At 36.5% G+C, this 17,814-nt stretch overlaps 1 protein-coding gene across 12 annotated transcripts in view; it reads right to left on the reverse strand.

The window, feature by feature from the left end:
* The window catches only part of SYNJ1 (synaptojanin 1), a 68,508-nt gene that overhangs the window by 8,186 nt on the left and 42,508 nt on the right, over window positions 1-17,814 (reverse strand). For 5 of the 12 annotated variants that reach the window (XM_076353112.1, XM_076353037.1, XM_076353132.1 and 2 more), the window contains exons 20-30: window positions 17,639-17,756; window positions 17,307-17,522; window positions 16,418-16,496; window positions 15,184-15,346; window positions 12,926-13,132; window positions 11,799-11,927; window positions 11,141-11,179; window positions 5,966-6,013; window positions 4,235-4,273; window positions 4,070-4,140; window positions 407-515 (exon numbers count right to left, since the gene is read on the reverse strand). In XM_076353112.1, the coding sequence (XP_076209227.1) occupies window positions 407-515; window positions 4,070-4,140; window positions 4,235-4,273; window positions 5,966-6,013; window positions 11,141-11,179; window positions 11,799-11,927; window positions 12,926-13,132; window positions 15,184-15,346; window positions 16,418-16,496; window positions 17,307-17,522; window positions 17,639-17,756 (1,218 nt within the window). The remainder of the gene's footprint in view (window positions 1-406; window positions 516-4,069; window positions 4,141-4,234; window positions 4,274-5,965; window positions 6,014-11,140; window positions 11,180-11,798; window positions 11,928-12,925; window positions 13,133-15,183; window positions 15,347-16,417; window positions 16,497-17,306; window positions 17,523-17,638; window positions 17,757-17,814) is intronic. The other 7 variants (XM_076353121.1, XM_076353064.1, XM_076353142.1 and 4 more) reach the window with 3 other exon arrangements.

Raw genomic sequence — 17,814 nt, forward strand, 5'->3', positions numbered from 1 at the left:
TTGATATTAATACAATTAAAAAAACCCCTTTATCTTTACGTTTAGGAAGTGGCTTTGAGAGTCAAACATAAACACTATTCCAAATATTACCATTACGGAGCAACCACTGCAGAGAATGATCCAGTGATCAACACCTATGATAGGACACACCAATGTGCCCAGACCAGAACACAGCAATCTGATCAAAGTTTCTCTTGATGGCGTGAACTCTGTGGGTCTAGGTCTCCTCTGACTGCTGCCTCTTATCTGATAAAGGTTTACAATACCTGCCAAATGTTACTACGTTCGGGAATCTTAATTTCTAGTGAAAAACGAAGCACCTGTTGAAAACAAAGCATTCAAACCAGAGACAGTACCTCTCGACTGAATAGCGACATTTATATTTAACTTCTAAAAGTAAACTTACCCCTTGGTGGTTCAGCTGGTTTGGTTTGGGTTTCAGGTGCTGGTCTTCCCCCAGAGGGACGGACATGGCTTTGTGGTGCACTAATAACTCCAGCTCGAGGTGGAACAGTCTGACACAGTAATTGGTAAAAAGAAATTATTTTAGTTCTACTTTGCATCTGTAGTCATCTACTGTTAAGTGATTCAGGATAATTAGGACTCTGAAAAATAAATTCTTTGATAACAGTTGCTGAGCTAATTTTTTATGCACATGTAAAAGCAAAGAATATATTCTCAAAACATTACGAGGGTTCAATTCAAAGCAAAGGATTTTTACAAAAGTTTTCAACTTATATAAATATTTACCTGTGCAACAACACTTGAAACGCTTATTATTTTGTTAGTATTAGTAAGTTAATTTTACCTAAGTCTGTGAATTGTCGTAAGCAACAAAAACAACAACAACTTTATTTGAAGATCTCGTAAGGACACATTGATAACCCACTGTCAATGCAGGCTGTAGACACCATCTACCTTTTAGGCTATAATTATAGCCTGTCATTTGCAAACAACAGCTATAGTCAATTTTATATAGTGGAAGTCCAAGGTAAGCATAAAAGACCACGGTTAGTTCTTTTCTCTGAAACTTATGTTTGCTAACTGCAAGGCAGTTACTCCTGTTCCTCAGCAAACAGTATTAATGAAACATACATTCTGCCTTATCTGAAGGCTGGAGTCTTCCCAAACTTGTTGGAATAGAAGTTAATATGCTGGGAATGGAATTACTCTCATAAAACAAAATAAAAAAAGTCTACATCAGTATTTAAAGAGAAATAGGAAACTATTCCAGATTACAACTGAGGCTGAATGAATTACAAACACCACATTTGAAAGCTGAATGTAAAGCATTAGAATAAAAATGCTAGATTTCACAAAAAAAAAAAAATCATGAAGCAAGATAGTTTGTAAGATTTGTTTCCTCTAAAATTTTGTGTACTTGGTATATTCCGACAAAATCTTAGTAACAGTGGATGTTCTAGAAATGGTTTTCAGAGCAAACCCCATTACACAACTCTACACACAAATGAAGCAAAGAAACTTCACAACTACAGAACAGGTATCATCCTTGACCTTACTTTTACTAGACGTATGTACTCTGCTTCGAAGACTTCGTATAACATCTGATTCATTATGCTTGGCTGAGTCCATTTAACAACTTTCTAAATGCTTTAAACCACCTAACCTCTGAAATATCTGTCTTCCCTTTAATTGCCAAGATGCATTTTGTCATTTCTTTGAATATTCTGCAAGTAGGCAGAAGGATGGCTGGATTAAATGCCAAAATGTATTTAACCCCCCCCCCCCCCCCCCCGAAAACCCAAAACATCAAAAAGGAACAGAAAAGAAACAGAAAGGAAGTCCCAACATAATCCTCAGGAGCACCCAGTGGGAAGCGGCGCCCGCCGTGGCTACTGTCCCTGGTGCTGAAATCCTTGCAATGAAATGCTGCCCAAAAAACAACCTGAGAAAAAGGAAAGCAGCAATGTCAGTTAGGAAATCCAAACAAGGGTTGAGGCTTGAAAAGCCAAGCAGATCTTAGGAGATGTTTTTTCACACCTTCTAGTACGTTTGTTTGGTTGGTTTGTTGTGGGTTTTCTTGTTTGTTTGGTTTGGTTTGCTTAGGTGTTTTTTAAAGGAAATCTCAACGCCTGCAAAAGAAGAGATGCAGTCAGCTTTGTCTTGTCAAATTATGCTGGCAATTGCAGTACCATGGTCTTTTCTGGAAACAGGCAAGCATCTCTAACTGTAGTCCAGCCTGGGTGTTGAGAAGCACAGCAGAAGAGAACAGTACTACTGTTTCCCCGTCTTGTTCATATGAATAAAAATTCTTGCACTTATGCCAATTCCAAGATATTGGTGGAGTATTTTTTTACTGAATTATTTTGATTTAGAAATGTCAAATCCTGTGCTGGCTCCAGCTTACCAAAAAAAAAAAAAAAAAAAGTGAGGCACATGGTGATAAATGAATACATTCTTTCCTGTGTATACCAGGTTTTCTTTATCCAAATTTTAGAAGAGGGCATTTTACATTTCTGGGAAAATAACAAAAAAGTGCAAAGATCAAGAACTGTTCACTGTGAGAGTCAATCTCGGAGAAAAATGAATCAGCAAAAAGTGATTTCAGTGGTGGCTTTCAACAGCAGTTTTCAGTGGTTTCAATATTGTTCAAGAGTACAATAGAAATGGCAATACCAGTAAGGTACAACTCCTTTAAGCTCTACAAGAACTCTGATGTCTCTGCACAGCTGGCAGCGTTCTTTTGTTTCTTGCTCATTTAAAAGGTGGAAAAGGACTCTTTTATAAAACAAATTTATATGGATTTAACTTAAACTCTTGTGGTTAGCTGCATCTTTATTTTAATGGCTTCTTCACACTCTCTCTCTCTCTCATTCGCAACAACTGGTCTATCACTTTACCTGAAAGAAAGGTACATCATTAAAGAAGAGGTGCAATATTTGTAGATAGGTCAAAAGCCTCATCAGTATCTATCCCACTGACATTTATGCAAGCAGAGTGCTTTTTAGCCTTTCTAAAGACTCATATCTGTGCTCTCCATCCTGCCAGTGTCGTCGTGAACGTTATCCCAATGAGAAGGGGATATGCCTTAGAGAAGGAAAACAAAGTTCTCTAATGAGCAAGAAACTGATAAGAAAGAGTCAACTTTTGCTGCTTTTTAGTCTGTAAAACGTTCAGGTATAAAGAGGTATGATCTAAGTTAAACAGCCTGGAACTGCCACAACAGAGAGAACAAAGCAAGCACAAATACTGTGGTTGATGTAGATATAGAAAGAAAAGTCCTTCATGCTGCTACAAAAATTCTCTCTGAAATATGCTGCAAAGTCTAAAGAATTATCAACAAGCAATACCATTTCTAAGTAATTCTTTAAGAAGACCTATAGCTATTAAAACACTTTCTCCTTCCCTAACGCAAGGCTCCTACTTGCTGCTGTTAAGAGAAATAAGGCAGATGTTTTCCATCTCGAGTCCTTGCTTGTAGCGAAGCATTCAAGCACCTATAAATCCTCCATTCAGCTCCTTCAGTTCAGTTCCACAAAAAAAGAATGAAATGCAGAACTAATGTTTGTTGAATGTTTTGTTGAAATAGTTGAATGTTTCACTTTTACATGAAGACACTTATCAAAATTAATTTTTAAAACAAGGTACAATATTCCATTACATATCAAGTAATCAGCAATATAACACATCAACTGCCTATATAATACGTTAACTGCCTGCAAGCAATTAACTGCCATCAGGATATACATTTCGGCACAGAAGATAATACATTTTATCATACCAAATCAGCAATGCAGTCAACGGGAGCATATAATACAAAGAACAACTCTGCAGTTATTTGAAAGTGGACACAAAATGGGGTATTATTTGGGAGCCTATGAAGTGACTGCAGAGAATGCAAAACAATAAAGCCATGTCCAGTATATATATTTTGAAGTATTTTTAGTCAAATGACAAGAATTGCTGAGGCAACTAACTCATGTAAGCTGTAAAATGACTAGTCAATTTTGCAGTTTTCTTACATCTGTTACGACTTACAAAAACCCACCGCCAGCATAATAAACTGTAGAAACTTAGGAGGAAAATTATTTTAAGATAGAATACCTACCGGTCTTGTTGTACCATATCCAGCAGTTCCTGAACTTGAAATTCCAGTTGAAGGTGGAGGCTGATTACGAACTGGAACAGATATTAGAGATCACTGACTTAGAACATATTTCAAAATCAATTTCTTTCAGTATTATAGTTAGTACAAAGCACATATCTGTATTACCTAAGTTATCTTTTCTTTGTGTTCCAGGACTTTTTTGTGCTTTGAAGCATGGAAAAAAAATTAGATTATCTTTGTTAGATAAGCTACAAACGGGTATTATACGGCAATGGTACATTATCACTAGTGGAAATGGGAGCAAAAAGACATCAGTGATTTTTTTTTTTTTTTTTTAAATTGTTACATATTAAAGTCTATCCGTCAGCTAACCTGTTACTCTAGCACACTCTTATCTCCCATAGCACATGTGAGGTAATTTGACCCTTCTAATTACAAATTAAGTCAAATCACCTCCTATTTGTTTTGCAAGCTGAAGACGCCCACTTGTAGAGGTACCCTGTGTTCTCAGTCGTGCTAGAAGTTTTCTTTCACAGTGTATTCTGCAAATATTCTAACAGCAGTCTTTAAAACAAAAAGAACTTATGTAACATGCCGATTCAAAAAATCATGCGATCAGAAGAGTACCTCTGTAATTATACATGGTTCAGCAATCTACAGGGTCTACACCAAAGTTCCTGAACCTACTCTCTTTGTTTATGGGATAAATATATTACAGCACCAACCTCAACATTTACATGCTGATGCTAATGACAACCTTGTATGCAACATTCAAGTTGTGAAGTGCAAGATACGAAAAAATTACCTTTACCTCAGACAAGTGCACAATTTCTAACAGGCAAAGAGGTTTAGGATTCTGGCTTGTGTTTCTGTTGCCTATTTCCCAGGAAGGTAAAATCACCATGTCAGTTACAGTAACTGGAAGGAATACTCTGTGGTACATAAGACACTTTGTTTATCAAATCAGCTTCCAGTTGTCAGACAACCCTGCTTTCTTCGAGCTGGTTAGAATGGGTTTCTGGGTACAGTTCCTGGTAATGCGACTCGTACCCTGAGCAACCTGGCGCCAGTTTACCATACTCTGAGCAGGAGGTTGGACTAGATAACCACCAGAGGTCCCTTCCAACCTGAACTACTCTATGCATATAGTGGTTTTGCCAATTTAGAAAAGTGAACCAGCAACACAGCCAAAATTAATTGTAGTATACAGGAGGACATCTTGACTGTGACTATATTAAGACTTTTATTGCCATACCTATATTTGCTACAAAGGGACACATTCCTGAGGTGACAAGAAGAAACCCAAAAACATGACTCTGCTGGCATGGCTAAAACAGGACCCATTCAGCACTATACGCACATACTCCAGCTAGAATAATGCAAGAGAAATGCTTCTCATAAATGTATGTCACATACATTTAGGTATCAGAATCAAAATACCTACACCGTGCTCCTTAGAAAGGGACAAAATATTAAATTATAGGCTAAATTATTTAAATGGAAGTTTCTCTGCCCAAAATATATGAACATATGTAGTTCTTTATGAAAAATTAGGCTTCCCAGATTCCCGATTTAGTTACAGGTATAGTATTTACTCTAGCAGTCAGTCAGCTACAGCTTCCTCTGAGAGTCAGCCTTGAAAGTATTCTTCTTGATTAGTGCAGTCTAAGTTTTCATTTCATTTTTCATAAATGAAGACTGCCTTCTATAACAATTCACACCATCACTGAAAAACAGGAAGCAACTTGGTTGTCTGAAAACTATGTCAAATAAAAGAAGAAAGTTCCTACACAATAAATACCTTCATGAAACCACCTTTAGTATCACAAGGGCAACAATATTACTCAAGTATTAAATTAGAAATCCGTTTCTAGAATACAAAAATGATTATGTTACCTTCTACTTCTCTCCTAGCTACCCCAGGACTGGGAGGAGCTCCAAGACCTTTTCAGAGAAAGAAGAGAAGCTGTACATTGCATAAGAAAAGCAGTAGATTGAGAAAGTAAAACCAGAAAGAACACTGCCACAAGACACCTTTACATAATTTAAAAATGGCCTAGCTAGATTGTAGTTACTTGTAGGAGATAACTGTTTGTAGCAGCATGGGGAAACCAGACTGACACAAATTAGAGATCAGCAAGTACGATCGTGTTTAGAAACATGCTATTATTTCAGTTTTACATTACAGTTGAAAGAGAATTTCATTTCTTCAGTATTCACTCTCCACAAACTTTTGTAAATTCAGAATGATATTAAAAGTCAGTCTTGAAACTCTCCTAAAGCAGAGCACAAACCTATACTCAAACACTTGAAAATAAACAGGTACATCAGTTATACCCTGCACCATTAAGTCTGCTTCCTGTAATTTAGGAGAATACTACATAGTATGTTTCTGCCAAGACTACATTTGAATAAGCAATTTTATGGAAGAAATAAGTTTCCCACTTTATACAATGTCTTGTATCCTACAGAATCGTATCATTAAGTTATCTCCAAGCAGCACTCTGTATGTGGGAAAGCTGTATCAACTGGTGCACAGTAGATGTTACAGTTCAGATTGAGAGAAAGATTTTCAATCATGCATAACCATGCTGAATTATTTTATTTCTGCAATATGATCAAGCATATACTGGGTCCATAAAATCGTATGGTAAGAACATGGCAGGACATAGATAATACTAGACGGTAAGTAAGGAGAAATCCTTAAGGCATGCGCATAGAAAAAAGTAACAGTAATATCTGGCAGCTCTGGAGTGGCTCAAGTATAGAGGAAGGAAAGGGAGCCAGTGTTCAAGAAGCCTACCTTAAAAGCAACTTTTGCCTTAGCGATGACACAGCCTCATGCTTTCTCATCATGTGCCAATGTGTGGTATCTGCTCAGGAGCTCTCTATGATCTGGAAAGAGTGCTGTGAATTTTGTCAGATATGGGTGGAGGTGTCACTCAGAGTAGGAAGAGTGAAGGTTGCAGATGAGGCTGGTATGTGATTATCTCCAGAGATGTCAGATCTCTGGTTTTGCTGAACATCTGGTTCAAAGATGTTAAATACTAGCATATGTTATATATTCTGGGTGAGTTCCAGGCTCTGCCAAAAGACATTAGATTTCCATCGCAAAAGTTTCTGACAGTGAACTTCTCTGCGAGAGAAGCAGCACTGAGGAGGGATGAATAGAGACCGTTTGTGGGGGCGGGGCGCGCAGGAGGGGAGCACTGCCTGAGAACGTGTCATTGCTTTCAGGTACTAGCTCTGCCCTTCTCCCATGCAACCCAGAGGAACCCTAGGGGAGAAAAGAAAGTGGTAACCCATAGGCTATGAGAAGCCTACCTGCTAACTGGAGGAAAATAAAGGGAGGTGGAGAGCAGCCCAACAGACTACAGGACACTCCTCTGAACACTCTGTGGTTACAGAGACGTAAAGCTAACTGTTCATCTCAGAGTATTAATGGAAACGGGCACAATAAAACCTCTCCAAGAGCAGGGAACTAGCCTGTTCATTTCACAGATCTTCTGCACTTTCCCCTCCCAAAGCGCAACTCAGCCCATACTTTGAATAGGTATTTTCAGGATGCTCTTGTTAAGCAAATCTTCTGTTATGCAAGATGATTAATAAAGTCAACTCCTTTCAGGAGAAGGAAGGCAGAGAACCTCTTTGGCCATAGCACATAGACATGTTCCTACGTTGGTGCACCATACAGAGGAAGACTTCTGTGCATGAGGATTTTAAAAGGTTTTGCAAATTTAAAAATATTCATTATATGGGAGAGAAAGGGCATAAAGGTCAAATACCCCAAATTTCACTTACTAATAATACTCTTCAACAGTGATAAAGCAAAATTATGGTGCTGTGATAATGCTATCACAATTGGCATTATAGGAAGATTTTAATTTTCAGGACAGTGAAAAATGTACATCTGAAACTGAAACACATTTTTGGGTATCATTTTAAACTGTTACCGTAATCTGTATATAGCTTGAAATCTCTATTGCAGTTTGAAACAGTATTTTGCAAGTAAAGATACCACATACTTGTTTTAAATAGTACTTTAAGGAAAGGGGTTGGATTTATACAGAAACAACCTGTAACTTACGCCCTGACATCTTTTAGACAGAGCTGCATGTTTTGCAAAGATTACATTTACACATTAGCTTAATGGAAAATAAAGCCACTCCAACTTCTCATAAAGTAAAATGTGCATATATGCACATGCGTGCATGTGTGTGTATATATGTGTATGTGTATATATGTGAAATCTAGGCCATTTGCCTACATTTGAACAATGCATTTACTGTTTTAGCATTAAGGCTTCTTGTTTCCTCCATTACTGAACATTCCTTCTTCAGCAAGGAAAGGAGAAAGGTGCTCTTCCCCATATTAAAAAACAAACAAAGAAAAAACAAAAAACAAAACCCAACAAAAAAAGCTTTTGCAAAATGACTGCCATATCCTAATGCACCCAAACAACCTGAACTCTGGAAAAAAAAAAAAGCTACAGGGGAGACATAAAGATGTTGAATGGTTCTTGCAAGGCTAAGTTTAATGTATGACTATAAATATCAGCGTACACTAGTAAGTACTTGCTGCTTGGGTGCATGTATTTTCATAGCTTAACATACTTGCATTTCTTTTAATGCCAACTTTATTACTGTATTTTCTACGTTTATTTTATTTATTTGGAGGATAATCACAGTGAAAATGTAATGCATTTTACCCAAATTATTGCATATACTGAAAATACTATGCATTCTCTCAATCTTAACCCAATCTTAACCCCATTTTAACAGTTCAAACCAATGTTAAAAGACAACTATAAGCCTCTCGTGCATTAATCAGGAAAAGTCTGACTAATGTTATTAAAGAAAAAAAACCCAAAACAAATGTTATTTTTTAACTTCAACTAATTGACAATTAGCAGCTTTTATAATTTTTAATGTTCTGTAAGAATTTACTCTGTAATGTATCAAAAAAAATCTTGGGTAAACAGAGTGCAACATTTTAATTTTTAACCATAAACTACTGAGAGCTTATAAAATCCTCAGTGGAAATCTTTCGTATTAGCAGGCAAAAAGTCTACACTTCGCAAACCCCTGCAATGAGTACGTAGCCTCGTTTCTTTGAATTCTGAGTTACTTCTGAAGTAAAATATGACCAAACTCTCAAAAAAACCTTAGATGCCCAAATCCTGCTCCCATCTTCAAAGCATACTGAGCCATTAGAAGAAATGTTATGGGCATCGAAGGGAGTGAAGCACTCAGGAAAAAAAGGTTAAAACACATGAGAAAAAGAAAAAGTAACGTTTAAAATGCACATCGTTTTAAAGACACGATCAATGTCACTTTGCATGTGCTACAGAAGTCTAAAACCAAAGTTTGATACGCTTATACAGTACACAGGGATATTTTCACAGTGCTTTAGGAGCCTTCATACTAGGTAAGAGAAACAGATGCCATTCCCCAAGCACAGTAACACACTATGACATTTATACTGCTTCCGGTCCCGTGCTAGCTTGCTCAGAGCTGAGCTCAGGTACCGCTGAAAAGCAAAGCATTATGCCTTATAAATGTATGCCATGAGTGGAAAACGAAAAGGATAGAAAAAGTGGGATGAGCTTCAGGTCAGAATAATATATGAAAAAAATATACTACAATCTCTTTTAAAAGACTGCATAAACAGCAAGTTTTATGCAAGTTACAATTCTTTATGGAAAGCTATGTTGGGAAAGAGGGTAAAAAAAAGGCGGCTAGTCTTTGCACAATTGAGACAAACTAGGCAAACAGGATTGTGTCAGTGCACATAAAACTATATAGGACTGAAGTAGGACAATGAATTAAATCTCACCTATGTTGCGTGTTATGTATAAACTGGCTATTTTCTAAAACTTAAGCATTTTAACTAATTTGAAATATTATGCCTTTGGCATAACCACCTCCTCCCCTCAACTGTATCTAAGAGCCATGCACATCTCCGCCTGACATCAGATTAAGTTAGCTGATATTTATATACTATGTAAAATGGTTTAGTTATTTTCTGAGATTGCTCAAAACTTTTGAATTATTTTCTCAAAAAACCCTCTTTCCTACCACCTGAATGGCAGTGTCTGAAAAGCCATTAAGAAAGTATTTCAGAGCCACCAACTATTCCCACTCTATCCCATGCATCAATGAGCTGATTTAAGTCCAAGCAGGACAGCTCAACTATGAAGCGTGTGACGAAGAAGGACAAAGATTAGTTTCAAGAAGAAGCACTTCTGAGAACGCGTGAGTCGCTATTACATGCAAAACCAGATCAAGCTGGAAAAAAACAAAACTAGCCTAAAGGGTTGATAAGGCCCTCAGCATCATCAAAAGGGAAGGAATTAGGGGAGAATTATTTCAGGATTTTGTTACTTTGTAAAGACCTGTAGCTCTCAAGTGCCTTCGAAGTAAGCGAATCAATTCCTTTGCTCAGTTTGTGTTTCTGAAGTACACGCTAGTTCCAAGAACTATGGAGGATGTTTCATGTCTCTAGGAAGGGCTTAGGAGCCCATTTCAAGACTTGGAAACAGAAAATAGACTACCCATACGTCAGCATTCAGCTTAGAGACAAATATTGCTCAGTGATTTGAGCTCTCTGTTAAGTGGTGATCATCCAGGGGAAACTGGGCCAGACCAGCAGTAGTTTCAACTTGAGCAATTAATTAATGGATAATCACTGCAAGTAGCTACAATCACAATCCATTTTACAATGCTCCTTGTCATGGACTGTGAGGACAAAAGCTAGCCTTTTCACAACTAAAGACAAGTTTCTGCTTTCACAGAAAAGTTAGCTGGGTATATTTTGACCAGGACAAAGTAATAAAAACCTGGAACAACTTTAATCTCTCTGACTATAACGTACCAACTTCTGGAGAAATATTTTTTCACTAAAACGTCAAATGTAATTCAGAGGGGGATACAAACCCTGAGAAAGAAACTACATTGACATTCAAGAATTACCCACTTTTATACCTTTGGACATCATCATAAGTATTGTCACAACAGACCACCATAGTAGTTTTGCTACGTAGTCATATTCGAAAACAATTAAAAACATTACCTCCAAATTCTTTTCTAGCAGGTGCAGGACTCCTACCGCCTTATAGTATTAAGAAATGAATGCAGCAATAATGAAAAATATCAGTACAGTAAGAGGGAAGAAAAAGAATGAGAAAGTTAAAAATGACAAGGGTCAGTTTGTTATTAACTAAGTTGCCCATATGCTTCTGAACATCCAGTTTCTCTTAGTGCTCAATTGTTTACATTTTCAGATGATCCAGATGAACTCTACATTAAAAACTTGGACATGATAAAATGCATGCATACTGATGCCAAAATTAAAGGAGTATAAATCAGTGAATGCACAAGATTATTTCTCTTTTATTTTAAAAATGAAGATGCTATAAAAATGAAAATGTTGAGTAAACACTGCTGTAGGAAGCCCACATTTTTAAACTGTGAAAATAAGTTTATAAAAATTTTAAAACTTATTCACCAAGCAAAGGCAATAATATTTAAATGGTACTGAAAAATGCTGTTATTTCCCATGCTGTTATTGCTATTAAATGTACCAACTAAACATTTTAGTGAAAAAATTGTATGTTCCATTGAGCCCCAAACCAATAATACAATATGTAGGTTGGGTGTGGGCTTCAAAGTTCACATCACAGACTTGAAACAAAATATTCCTGACCACCTCATACACGTCACCGCATTACCTGATGGTGGAGGCGGCCTCTGTGGCGGAGCAGGGCGTGCAGGAGGAGCAACAGGGCGAGGTGGTGGAGGACGCTTAGGCTCCAAGCTCTGAGAAGACTCTTTCTGTTGGGTACCGAGCTGAAATTCAGCTGAAGAACGTGACAAAAACCAATGCAAAAATTAATCACTTGTACATTCCAACCACAGTAAAGCTTTTCTAATAGCAAGTTATTTTCACAGAGAGGACAGTCAGTCCCCAGCCCTGGAAACGATGATACGGAAGTTTTTGACAGAGGGAAAACAAGAGGAATAAACCAACGGTGAAAAGAAGCAGATTTCCTAAACCGAGATTTTTGTCTCATACGCTTTTATCAGTATATGCTTTTCATGACACCCTGAACATTCTTACAAATTGCAGAGTTCCAAGTTTTGATTTTGACCCTTATCTGTGAACTAAGTGCTCTGGAAAAAAATGTTAGAAGGGGAATTCTGAAGGCATTTTAGCAGTCTTTGTAAAGTTACTCCAAATTACATTGAAATAAACTGTTCTAGAAGCCATTCCAAACACTGTAATTCTAAATGTCCACTTTGTCACTAAAATGAAGTTGTGTTTAAACAGAAGCTTTCATATTGTACACCCAGTTTACAGATCTACTGATTACAATTTACATATTACAGCTGATAGGAGCATTAATTGAAATGGGCTGTATTTGAAGAGTATGACTAAAGTGAACTAGGATTATACTGACACGTTGCAACAGAATTTCTGAGCAGAGGTTTCAAACTAATCAACTTAGAAAGCCTATTAATCACATAACTTTTTGAGATGTCTCCTTCACGATGAAATGCTAAAGAACTAGAGCAAGTTAGATAGTTTGCAGCAGCGTAGATCAGTGGACAGTGTGCTAAATAAGACTTGGGAAACAAAGCTCTTCCACTGCCTGTCAGGAAAACCGAGCCACAAAGAATGAGGTGATTTGCTCAGGGCCACTTATGCGTAAAATGCTAGATAATGACAAGAATAGCCTTTTATATTAATCTAAAAGCTCTATTAAAAATAATCTATGAGCTAGTATTCTACCACTGGGCCATACAGCTGCCAGAGTGTACAGTAGTAATAGAGGTAGTCGAGCAATGTAATACACACTGTGTGTGGAAACAGGTGGTCCAGGAGTTTTTGTTGGTGCTCGGCTCGGTCTCACTGGGAGCGCAGGTCCATCTGACAGCGTAGGGGATTGACAGGGACTGGAACGCGGTGAAGAGCTTGGGGAAGTTCCAAGACCAGAGCTTGACGTTGGCTGTAGATGCTGAGGAAGGATTTCTTCTACTTCAGCACTATAGTCATCAATGTCTCCTAAATAACAAACCCCACCCCAAAAAAGAGAAAGCATGTAAAATAAAGGGAACAATAGTTACTTATTTTAAAAAATGGGGAAATTATAAACTGATTCTGGGCATGGGATTTTCTGCAAAAAGCCCTCAAATTCCAAGGAATTAGCTCAGCAACCAAAGTATGATTCTTGCATCATAAAAAATTACACGTGAAGAATGCATATATATTCAAACCAGTTGAAAATACTCCAAATGCACACTATATATTATGGATATATATTATAGGCAATTATAATAGTGTGGCAACTGTAATGTTGCTTAATCTGAGAAACAATTAGCTTTACAAAGACCACCTTTGCAAACATTATTTCCCTGGTTCGCAACAGATGGCAAGCTTCACTTATTCTTCAGGAGGCTGGGCAGGGGATTTCACGGTATCTGCTATTTGTAATAACTTCTGTTTGAAAAGGTGGAATGATGTTTAAAAAAAAGGTTCAACATGGACATGCCTTTGAAAAGTGAACTGTCAATTTAGAATATTTTTATGTTGATATTCAAAATGCCTAAAATAGACAATTATCCCATCACACCATAGTAATCCTTTCTTCCGTAACTTCTAGGCTTCTCTCTCTTCAGGTACATGAACGACACACAATGTTCTACAGAAGTTCCAGCTTCAACTCTGCACTGCTCAGCAGTAACAGAGTAACCAGGCTGCTAACTAGATATTAGCTCTTAAGAGTCTTGTGGGATTTGAGATGTCACATTTTAAGGGAATCATACCATTTCACGTAGGACTATTAATAAAATCAACCAATCATACAGGCGTCTAAACTGTTAAAGTTCTGTTTCCTACCCGCACTGGAAGTACTGAAGTATCTTATGGCACAGACGCTAACACAAATTCCAACTTTTCATACAGGTTTCCCATATCTGTACCTTTACCAAAACATATCTTCCTTTATGAAATACCTGTACAAAAAAACCTTAGTCTACTCCTTCCAGTATACATAGCTGCCATCTCTTTTCTTGAAACTTTTGCAATGTAATGTTTGCCACTAAGGAGCTTGGATAGAAATTCAAAGCAAATGAGCTACTCGGAATAAATCAATATAGACACAATGACTATATCTAGAAAGTATATCTGTTCAAGAACTGACAAAAAAAGACTCTGTAAAATACATATGGAAATGCAATACACACAGGAAGTGTCAGCAGGTAAGGCGTGTGTGTGGGGGAGGGTTGCTGCTGTTCGAAAAACAGCTGTTTTACTTGCCAAGGATATAAGAAGAATATATTTTAATGCAGAGAAGAGAGTGAAGCAGACCTTTCATAAAAATTAATTAATAGATTAAAAAATAAGCTGTGACAAAGTATATAGATTAGAAACATGCAAGTAAAGAAAAGCAAAAATGCAGAGGCACAATTGCTGCAACAGTAATATTCAGCAACTTGAGGATTCCGCTAGAAAAGCATGACATGAAAAGATATAAAAACCCTTCAGGTAAAAACCAAAACCGACAAAAACCAAGGAACCAGAAAACAGCAACTCATCAATGCCAAAGATCAGCCTGCTCCAAGGAGCAACAGAGGTTGAAGGTTTCCTTGCCTGACTCACATTTGCCTGCCTGTCAAAGGCTCACCAGGTGTCTTCTTGGGGGTGGTAAGCATATCAATGCTTAGCATGGGAGCTCATTAGTCCTATTAATCTATTACGTATATTGGCAAAAAAATAATTGCTTTGCACTCTGAGGTGGTGTATATCCTGCTTATAGGGTATCTCCATGAACAGTAAAAGTTGCCTGAATGAAGTGACTCTGAGAGGGTAGGTCACAGGATAAAGTGAGAAGAATAAAGAGAATGTCAGCAAATCAGTAAAACCTAGAGATACAGTGCAAACTGACACTGCTCGACAGGTTGTTGAGATACTGTTGGAAATAATGGGATTTCTAATTTATCTGTTTTAGATGGGCATAAACTTGTTAAATTAAAGTATTGATATATGCATTAAATTAACCACATTATTTAGGACTGTAAGCATTTCAAAAAGAGGAATACTTTATTTCAACACACCTTCCATATCATAGTCTGCAGTAACCTCAGCATCTTCACAAAGCAAAGTGGAGCTTGTCGATGAAGGCAGCCCAATATTAATCTTCTCTAGATTCATTTCATCTTCCAAACTTCTGATCCAATCTGGATTTTTCAAGCTTATGTTTATAATCCTTCCTAGTAGCTGAATTGCCAAAAAGGTATGCACAAAACAGAAATTGTTAAGAGTAGGAACATTAAAATTCAGCATTCTAGATTCTAAAAGAAAAAAAAATTACTGAAAATATCACACATAAGGTTATCAGAATTTCTGGGACTAAACAATGACAGTGACACGTCACAGAAATAATTAAGTTTTTCACTTCATTTTTGGTAATTCAATACATTTATGTAGTTTAAACTGTTAATAACAACTATTTAATATTTTTCTAAAGAAAAACTAACAACTTGTCTCATAAGATTTTCCTTTTCAGTTAATAGGAAAGCTTCTGGTGTCTTTATTCCGACAGAAACACCACTCTTTGTAAAGAAAAACAGACTTGCTTATAAACTACATTAATAAAGTCATTTTTAGAGACTGATAAAAGAGCAGGCCTTCATTCTGCAAACTGACACATGACACTGAGCCCATATCCTGCACGGACTGCCAGTGAAACTCTCAGCAGATGCAAGGATCCATCTGCAAACATCACATTACAGAATCTAAGTCTTAACAGGAACATAGATCAGTAAAAATCTGAACATGAAAATTAAAAATTTTACAAAGATTAAAAAATTTACAAGATTACAGAAGTCAATGAGAGCTGAAATTTTGACATTTTTAAGTGACTGAAGTACAGGAGTGCTGAATTTTAAATAATTGCAGGCTATAAATATGATAAACTGGTTCATACTATAAATTCAAGGTAAAAACTCTGCTTTTTAAATCATTATCACCCCCCCCCCAATTAAAAAAATCCCTCGTTTGATGAAGATGCCCCTCAATATGGGATATTCATTTCTCTAACAGTCCTCCTCCTAAACATAAATTAAGTTTGGTACTTCTCTCAGCTGGCTTTTGAAACTCAACATAATGCTATTTGGCTATCAAAAGTAAAAAAAAAAAAAAAAAAAAAAATTAGATGCAACAGTCTAGTATGGAACATGAAAAAACTTTTAAGGATTAAAAACAAACAAAAAACCCAACCCACCCAAGTATTCTTTAAAAAGTTGGATTTTCTCTTGCTATATGAAGGTTCAGTAATTTTTACATTACCTCAGTACCATTCAAATTCATAACATTCAAAGCAGAGCTTCCTTCCAAAAATGTTACCCACATCTTGTCTTCCACGAACCTGCAAAGTCCATTGGAAACAATAATTAAAATACTTTATCCTACCTACTAACTTTTGAAGCCTCTTATCTTAAAGGTTTTTCAATGTTTCAGTTCATGGAGAAGAATTATTTTTTTAAGTTCATTAAAATACATATAATTGGATAATAAGCTTTAACTGAATGTATCCTTGCAACAAAAAAAAAAAAAAAAAAGGCAAAAGAGAACCAGGTAAATATCACACAACAAAAGCACTGTCCTCTTAAAAATTACGTGACTACAGTTTCACATTCAATAGTAACTGTGTGACTACAGGTTAGATATTTGTATTAGGTGTTCCATGTTACATCACACTATGGACTTGGGACTATGCTCCTAGTCTTCTGGAAAAAAAACAAACCAAAACAAAATGAAACAAGCCCCCGAAAACCCAAACAAAATGCCACAACACTTGTAGTTCAATTAACAGCTTAGTAAAAATGCAACAATCACAGGGATCCTCTCATCTTCTGTTCATTTAAAACTACTAACCTAATTTTAGAATACAAAATTTGTACAAAATTACATAAATAACAAGTTTTAACTCTGACTGATTTCTGACAAAGTCAGTATCTCAAAAATAAAGAGTATCTGAAAAAACTAAGTCTGAAAACTGAGACACATACAGGTATGTAAAACTAATTTTCAACTGTGAAGACATTAAAGTTGAAATCTAAATGTTAAAAATGAAGCAGATCATAACTGAAATGCCCACTAAGAAAGTAACTTTATGCAGGAAATAGGTGGGAACAATGAAGAGGAATAGAGATTAAAAGTAAAAAGTCTTTTTAACCTTATAAGTATAACTTCACCATAGCTTGCAAATTTTTGAAGGAGATCATCAATCAAGTTATCATCAAAATAGTTTTCTTCTGCTGAAGAACTTCTGATGGAGACCATTACAGTACCATCAGGTGGTCCTTGCGTTGCAATCACCTCCTTATAAACTTTTTGTCTCTCTTCTGCTTCAATTTCAAATATGTCGATGTCAATCAATGCAACCACAGGCCTTGTAAAAAAATACACGAGAAAAACCTGTAAGCAGAGTATCCGAGCAACAAACTATATAACATGAATATTAAACCTTCAATGATTAGGAAGTAATGTATAAAATAAAACTGAAACCTATGATCAGATGTTTTCAGCTCTGCTCTTCCGTAGTGCAACAAAGTACCAGGATTCCATGTATAAGGGACATTACTGTCATCGTGAAAACTAGCATTCAGAAGATCCAGGTCTTCAGCTACATTCAGTATTAATGAAAACAAAAAGGGAAAAACACAGTGATTGCAAGAATATGC

Source organism: Aptenodytes patagonicus, chromosome 1 (assembly GCF_965638725.1).
Source record: "Aptenodytes patagonicus chromosome 1, bAptPat1.pri.cur, whole genome shotgun sequence".
In the NCBI taxonomy this organism is placed as follows: Eukaryota; Metazoa; Chordata; class Aves; order Sphenisciformes; family Spheniscidae; genus Aptenodytes; species Aptenodytes patagonicus.